General features: G+C 44.2%; 1 protein-coding gene across 4 annotated transcripts in view; it reads left to right on the top strand.

The window, feature by feature from the left end:
* CARD19 (caspase recruitment domain family member 19) overlaps positions 1–9072 on the top strand; it is a 136206-nt gene that overhangs the window by 50360 nt on the left and 76774 nt on the right. For 3 of the 4 annotated variants that reach the window (XM_086939159.1, XM_086939162.1, XM_086939161.1), the window contains exon 2: positions 1947–2022. The exons of the other annotated variant lie outside the window; for it this stretch is intronic. In XM_086939159.1, coding sequence (XP_086795285.1) covers positions 1986–2022 — 37 coding nt within the window. In that variant the 5' untranslated portion in view covers positions 1947–1985. The remainder of the gene's footprint in view (positions 1–1946; positions 2023–9072) is intronic. 4 annotated transcript variants of the gene reach the window in all.

The raw sequence follows: 9072 nt of genomic DNA on the forward strand, positions 1-9072 counted from the left end.
TTTTTCTGTGCATGAAGAACTGGGGGTTCCGTATGTTAGCGATAAGATTGCTTTGAATCCCATGTTATGTTGGATGAATAGCTGGTTAAATGACAGTATCCCGTTGACCAAGCTTATTCTAAAAGAAGCCCTTACATGGGATAATAGGATGGAAATTCCCTGGCTTAAATATTTATTGAAATGTTTTTCTGATTTAGGCCGTCCTGAACTCTTTTTACGCCCGGAATCCATTACTAAAGTGGATCCTATTTTAATTAAAAATGCTTTTATTGGATTGAGAGAACAGGAAAGGGAATCATGTGAATTAAAAAAAGAAAGTGTACGCAATCACATACTAATTAAAAGCACTTTACTTACGGAACCCTACCTGACATGGCAAATGTCTAGCTATGACCGTTTTTTGCTAACCAGGTTCAGGTTCAACTTGTTTCATCTTATGTTGGCGGTACCTAGGGGTTCCCATAGAGGTCAAGTGTTGCCAGCTTGCGGCTGCGACGAAAAGTCTCCGCAAGATCTGGCACACTTTTTGTTCTTCTGCCCTTTTTATGCTGTCCCAAGGAAGATATGCTTGAAACCCTGTTTGAAAGAATTGAACTTTCGTCAATATCGTCCAGCACAATATTTTTTACAGCTGCTAAACTGTGATTGCACTTTATTTGTCTGTGGTTTTTTGAAAATGGCGATCAAATTCAGAAACAGTATGGAAGGATAATTATCTCTGAGTGTAACATCTAAATTTGCTGCTAAAAGAATTTTAATTTTTAAAGGGACTCCAATATCTTGATACAGTGCTGTATTCTTAACTCTGCGATCCTTTTTATCCGTAATCAATTATGACTTTTTTAAGACTGTGTGTATGTAATGTTATTACCTGTAATGTAAATACTTTTATGGTTGTCAATTCGAACAACCGAATAAAGTTATTTTGACTTGACTTGACATTAGGAGTATTTTGCACAATCTTGTATTCATGATAGGCTGGCGAATTCCCCTTGTTTCTCTTCGAACTTCTTTTTTCCCTCCACCATGACACCTTTGTTTATGAATACACTCTTGCATGGTTGCTAGATTTTGCGAATTCTTTGACTGTCTTATGTTCAAGACAGCAAAAAGGCATTTTAAGCAACAGTTTTTGTCTTGCTAACTTCCCCAATACCAATCTCTTGATTAATGTCAGTACCGTTGTTCATTGTTTGTGAACATGGCATGTCATGCTTTTTTTATAGCACCATGGGCCTGATTCTGATTACAAGTTGCTTGGTGCAGTGGCACTGAAATTACCACGTCTGGAATTTGCAAATGTGGCTGGTATTTTCACCACTTCATTGGGCAATTATGAGTTATGTCTGCCAGAATGGGGAATAACACACGAGCCATGGGTTTACCAGGTAAAAAATAACATGCACATTCCTATTCCAGTCCAAATATTACCTGCATTAACCTCCTGCTTTGATCATGTGGTAAATGGAAGTGGCAGGATCTTTGCAGGTCAGAGGATGGTAGTGGTGATGTTGAGTGCCTCCGGGGCAGGGAAGGCTGGTGGCAGGCCATACTCCCTGTAACGAAGGAGAGTTGAGCGTGGGCCAAACTACTCTTACCATCTAGAATTTCTGGTGTTCAACCACCTGGTAATTCAAATATGGTAGCACTAGGGCACTTATGATTTTACAGAGTGGATCACACCTGGGAACTGCTTCTCTGAACATGCACTTAGGGCCAACTTGCATTACTTGCGAAGCCATGGTGTGAACACACTCTATCTACCTGCCTCATGGAAAAGATATGAAAAATATTACTCTATAAAAAAAGACTATTAGTCTGTAAGATGCAATGAACAGCACATGACTGGCAGTAGTCTCCTGGACTCATTATGTAGACCATGTTGTGTGGACTGAATGTTTTCATGGAATATTTTTACAAAGGAGAGCTTTCTGTTTACTTTGTAGGGCTGGTGGGCAGCATGTAAGGCCGTAGTTCACAGTATCATGTTGAGGCGTTTTTGGAGAGAAGCACGGATCACAGGTAAGGTGCTTGACTGATAAGAATCTCCTTTGTAAAGTACTGGAAGTATGCAGACTTTCCAATTGCTAACCATGGGTGTTACTTTTGCACTGTGGTGTCTCGCAGTAAGGCTGGTGGGCATTTAAGAAAGACTATAAAAATCTATGGTGGAATGTTGGGTCGGATGCCAAACGACTGGTTGCACAAAGTGCTCACAAAGTGCGCTCTGACTTTATGCGACCCGCCTTTTATTTTGCGACCTATGTACTAATAAGTCACATCGTAAAAATTGTCATTCTTTTACAGCACATCAGAGAGGCTGGAAGTAAGCAGTAGCAAACCACCATTCCTATGTTTGCATTCCAAATGTGATTTTTTTTTAGCAGCCCGTGTTCCTGAAAGCCACCATTTCTGGTTTAAATAAAAAACGAAATCCCTTTAATGCACACATTGGGAGGGTGAGGCACTGCCTGTTTGCTGTGAGAGTCCAACATGATTCCCAAAGAGAAAGCTGTCCAACTGGGACTGGTTCCCCTTTCTAAATCTGTTACTACCTCCTTTAAGGAGTTCGTACGATCAGAATGGTTTGCAACTCCAATTGGGGGAAAAACAATTAACACATCTCATTGAGATTTGCACCAGGGTACCCACTTAAAAAAAATCACCTGATCCTGCCGGCACTTGGTAAGGATGATGTCTGGGGAGCTGGCAGGGGCCGCAGTAGCCTTGGGACTCCCCTCTCGCACCTCAACATTTGGATATGTTGTGGGTGTCCTGGGTGGGCACCAGGCCACCTACTTAAAAAAAACTGAGTGGCAGAAGCTGTTCATTTAGTATTCACTGCAGTGTCCAAGGAGCATCCCATAATGCCCTAGGACTTTTTGAAGTTATATTTTTTCTTTCTGGTGGAAAAGGCAGTGGCCCCATCAACCATTTTTAAATGTTTTTGGGGGGGGGGGGGGGGGCTACAGGGAGTGAGGCTTCCCCTCAACAGTTTTGAAAAAAAACAGTACATTTCCTGGGCCAGTAAATCCATGCCCCCAGGAGAACTTACCATATTATTTTAAAGCACTCTACGTACGACCTGAATGCTCTCCAGCTGGCAAGCAAAGATCCCTGATGGTGGTTTCTAGTATTGTATTTTGTAGCCTGACAAATGTTGACAAAGACTCAGTCATTTTGAGTCTTTTTTTTAGTAGGACTTTATTGAAACTATTTTATCGCAATCACTTTTATTAAACTTTGCAATGTGTGAATTTATAGAATATATAGTTGGTTATATTAATTGTTGATTTTTTGAAAAAGACAATAGGTCTGCTTTATATACGTTGATGTGCTGAGCCCCTGATAAATTAAAAATACCTTTTTTTATATTTTGATGTTCTGACCCTTTGACAAAGTTAGTAGGTCTGTTTTTCTTATATGACTTCCTTTTTATTGCTACTTAACATAGCCTTGTGCCCCGTTGGGGGGTTAAGCGCCAGTGTGGGATTGGACGCAGGGCCTAACCACAGGCCAGACTTTGAGCCATACCCCACCCCGCACATAGCCAAAGGCATTGCGGAGTAAGGGAAGGGTAGGGCACCTGTGGGCTTTGGGTGCAGGGCCTGGTTCACACTGCTCACTGACGAAGGCCGTGTACATCAGGGGCTGTGTGTCCAATTCCATGACACACACAGTGATGGACAGCTTACTTAAAAAAAACACAAAAACACCCCAAAGATTAAAGGGGCGTTGTATTTAGAAATTGTAATATCTTAATTTAAATTAAATTAAATACATAGAAATTCACTAAAAAAACAAAGGATAAGGGGTCATTATAGTCAGGTCAAAATGCCAGTTAAAACATACTATTTTAAATTAACAAAACCACAGAAATACACCTATTATACTCATCTCAAGTAACTATAATTTGTGCCCTCATGTAAGGGGAATGATGGAAGGGATTCAAAAACAGTTTCTTCTCTTTTAGGTATTTCTGTTCTTAATGTGGATGCTTTTCTTGGTCATCATAGGAGAGTTCATGGGACACCTGTCCATCGTCTTTTCAGATGCTAAGTTAGTATTAAAATCTGTTAACACCTTCAGCAGAAGGGAATTGCACTTAACCGCTTGCCTGCGGCAGGAATTCCAGCCAGGTGCTGGACATTCCAATCGCGGGCGTGGTCATGACGGCACCACGCCGTCATGAGCACAGCTCAACCGTGACTCATGACGGCGTGGTGCCATCATGAGCATTGAAGAGGTAAACAGAACGTTGTAATGTTATCAACTCATTGGAGATAACTCTGTGGAATAAGGCTCATTTTGCTCTGTTTTTTAAAAGTTTCTTTGTTAAAATCTCAAGAAAACAAACATAAAATGGTTTATAGTCAAAGGGGTATTTTGCATGTTCGTCTGTGGTTCTACAATCCAGATTCTCTATTACTTCCCTGGCGCAAACATTTTTAAGACTCATCCACACCATTGCTCATGTAAGAGTGTGCCTGACGGGCCAGTTGAGACTTGTTAGTTTTGCCAAAACGTATTCTTAATTGTGAGTGCAAGGTGTCTGATTCACTTTAACCATGAGATATATTTGATTGAGGCTAAGATATGTTCTTCTGGCTTTAGTCCCAAAAATATAGTTTACCCCTATGTAGTAGTAGTTTCATAATGGTGGTCATTTTTCAAATATTGTCGATATTCCTGCCACAATGATGCCCAGCTGTGGTGTTATTATTGCACTGAGATAAGATTGGTAATTCCTAGCATATATTACTATTATACCTACATCTGTCTGATACCCTAGCCTGTAAGATCCTTCTAATCTGTCTACTCCATGCCATCACTCATTCAATCAGTCATGCAGTCTTCCATTTATACAGTCATCATTCTGTCTATCCACTCCAATCAGTCATGCAGTTCCATTTTTACAGTCATCGTTCTATTAACTCCAATCAGTCATGCAACCTTCCATTTATACAGTCATCATTCTGTCTATCCTTTCAAATCTCGTTATCATCAAGAAGAGAGAGAGGGATAATGTAGAGAAAACACTCTTAGTCCCCCAATAAGTAGTATAAACAACGAAAGAGTGTGATTACATAGTGGCGAAAGTGGCACACCGCCCGCGTCACCAGGCACCCGCTTGGTACCTGCGTGTAGCCCTCAGATACCGGACTCCGTTGATACCACCCCCCTCCCGAGACCCATGGTGGTAGGATTTCTCACGTCAAACGTGCAACTGGTTCCTCTAAATTAGAGGTTAACCACCAATTATTTCTATTTGCAGTTTTTTTACTTATTTTTCACTTTCACGCCCTTAGGTCAGGGTGGGCCTTAGTGCGCCCATACAACCGAGGTTCAACTCTCATGGTCCTGACGAATGCCAGGTAATTTACACCACAATGGCAGAAACATGTTAACCCCCCCTTAAAGGAAGTAGCCGAACAATTTTTTTGGCCCCCTTCCCACACCTTGTTTTTAATATGTCTGATTGGCCACCCAATAAACTTTGTGTGACACAATCCAGACATTTTTAAGTAAATCACACTGTCACCCTTTCACCCTTCACAACACAAAATAACCAGCTCCGCAGTAACTCTGGCGTCGAAGCACACCGGGGAGGCACTCAGCCTCTCCCGGTGGGGCCCAATGATGAAGCATGTCACCAACCAAGTTGGTGAGTGAGAGCCTTCAATATGAATCTAAATAGATTTATATATCTATCCCCATGCTCCCTCTCTTGATGTTACAGTAATAATAATAATAATAATAATAATAATAATAATAATAATAATAATAATCCACATTTGTAAAGCGCAAACCATCACCCGTTAGGGTCTCTAGGCGCTGGGGGCCGTCGGGAAGATTAAACAAGCTATTGCCCCGTGTCACATGGTGCTGGGCTAATCTGCCGCCGGCCCCGGGGATCGAACCGTGATCCCCAGATTCCGGAGTCAGTCACTCGGGCCGCGGCGCCACACCTCTTTCTTTGTTTATACTATCCTTTCAAATCAGTCATGCAGTCTTCCATTTATACAGTCATCATTCTGTCTATCCACTCCAATCAGTCATGCAGTTTTCAATTTATACAGTCATCTTTAGGTCCCGCTGAAGCAATCCCGTCAGGGATGCTTTGGCGAGATTAAAGTAAGGGCTTTCAAAAGTGCACCCAAAGGTGGATTGCTTACAGTGCATCTGAGCACATCGCACACCATTTGTTATCAGCTTGTGAGCCTCAGCATCAGACTTCAAAGGAATCCGCTCCCCCGCCCCTGCATCAGACTTCAAAGGAATCCACACCCCCGCCCCTCCCCTCGCCACGCAATGCCGAGAGCTTGTTTCTTTGTGTTGTTAGATGTTCCTCTCACACGGGCATTATTTCAAACTCTGAATACATTGTTAAACCACACTAACTGCAAAACAGAGAAATTGCAACTTGGTGTTAAGTTTTTTTTTTTTGCAGTGCTATACAGAGCGACCTTGACCCAAAGATATTAGAGCATTTACATGAGCACCAGTAACCTCTTCCCAAGAGCTGCTGGTCATTTAGGTATTTGTGTTAAATGCAGCTTGAGAGGACACAGGGGGCACTGTGATTTCTTGGGCGAGGAATGGCCCAGGCAGCTGTTCTCGACACTTTGCCCTGCTGTGCCTCTGATTACCTGACACCAGAATGTGTACAGCTGTGTGCAGCCTCTCGGCTGCAATGTATGCAGGACCAATTAACTGTAGTCTGATGCATAGAACATTATCCTCATGTGTTAAGAGCTCGTTGCATTCTAGGACTTGTAGTCCATAGTTCTCGTATCTGACTATAAATCTACAAATGCGAAGAATACAAAACAAAATACTGGCAGTGGATGACCTACTCACATGCACTCCTAGTTTCTAAGGTTACCACATGGTGCACGGTTACTGAGGTAGGAAATTACCCAGCCCTAATCTTCCCTTTATCAATTCATTTCTATGAGGTCAATGTAGTTTAGTTGACAAGACTAGAAATTTATTTTACCAAAACTCCGTACTGAAAATGTAGTGTCAAGAGCGTTTAAGTTTCCATGGTCAATGCTGTGTAGGTAATTCCATTCATTATTTTTCTTTGCTCTCTGCAGCTGGGTGAGGTTTAGGTGTGAATTTCCCAGTGACATGCAGTAATTAAGTAACCCTCGTTGAATCTGCCTTAGCGGTTGCATATAGCGTTTTATAAGACAAGCGTACAACAAAGGTCAGTTTGGCTCAAATGACATGATCGAGCACCAAGACTACAAGTCACAGTGCATTAGGTAGTAAAATACAAGACATGGTCTGGAAACATCTTGTATCCTGGTGGCATTAAACCACCTGGTATTACTACTAAAATAAGCATATTCCACTTTAATAGACAGCAACGCTGAGGCTTTGGTACATGCGTGTGTGTCTTCGCGCTAAACATTTCTCTAAATGCCCTGTTCCTGCTGAAACGGAGCCCTGTTTGTGATTCGTGCCACAGAGAGTTTTCTCGCTGTTTATATAATATTACGAGGGAGCTTAGCTCCTATATTGCTACTGAAATGTTCTCCTACTGTACAGTGGGGTTTGCTTTTCGTGATAGAAAGCAGGGAGTGGGATTGTAGCAAGGAGCACAGAGGACCAGGCGAAGCGTCACCACCAGACCCACCCCCACCACCACCACCACCACCACATCCACCACCACCACCACCACCACCACCACGTCCACCACCACCACTTCCACCACCACTACCACCACCACCATGTCCACCACCACCAACTACCATGTCCACCACCACATCCACCACCACCACCACATCCAACACCACCACGTCCACCCCCTCCACCACAACCACCACCACATTGTCCACCACCACCACGTCCACAACCACCATGCCCACAACCACCACCACATCCACCACCACTACGTCCATCCCGACTATGTCCACCAACACCATGTCCACCACCACCACATCCACCACCACACCGACCTCCACCACCACCACGTCCACTACCAACACGTCCACCACCACCATGTCCACCAGGTCCACAACCACGTCCACAACCACGTCCACCACCACCATGTCCACCACCACCATACCCACCACCACGGCCACCACCACGTCCACAAGGCCACTACCACATCCAGCAACACCACGTCCACAACCACCACCACATCCACCACAACTATGTCCACCACAACTATGTCCACCTACACCATGTCCACCACCACCACGTCCACCACCACACCCACCTCCACCACCACCACCACCATGTCCACCACCACCACATCCACATCCACCACGTCCATGTCCACCACATCCACCACCATGTCCACCACCACCATGTCTACCACCACGGCCGCCACCACGTCCACCATGAGGCCACTACCACGTCCACCACCACCATGTCTACCTCCACCACCACCACATCCACTACCACCATCACATCCACCACCACGTCCACGACCAAGTCCACCACTACATCCACCATCACGTCCACCACCACTATGTCCACCACCACTGCGTCCACCACCACCATGTCCATCACCACCACGTCCACCACCACCATGTCCACTACCACCACATCCACCACCACCATGTCCACCACCACCACATCCACCACCACCACATCCACCACACCCACCACCACCACCCCCTCCACCACCACCGCATCCACAGCCACCGCGTCCACCATGTCCACCACCACCACCATGTCCACCACCAACACCACCACATACACCACCACACCCACCACCAACTCCACCACCACATCTACAACCACCACCACTCCAAATACCACTCAGTGCCACATAATTACACGCCACATAATTACACTGCACTCAATGCAACAAACACTCCAAATACCACTCAGTGCCACATAATTACAGGCCACATAATTACACTCTTCTGAATGCAACACACACTCCACACAATACCACTCAGTGCCGCATAAATATATGCTACATATTTGCACTGCACTCAATGCAACATACACTCCAAACAATACCACTCAGTGCCACATAATTACACGCCACACAATTACACTCTACTGAATACAACACACAATCCACACAATACCACTCAGTGCCACATA

Source organism: Lissotriton vulgaris, chromosome 9 (genome assembly GCF_964263255.1).
Source record: "Lissotriton vulgaris chromosome 9, aLisVul1.2, whole genome shotgun sequence".
NCBI lineage: Eukaryota > Metazoa > Chordata > Amphibia > Caudata > Salamandridae > Lissotriton > Lissotriton vulgaris.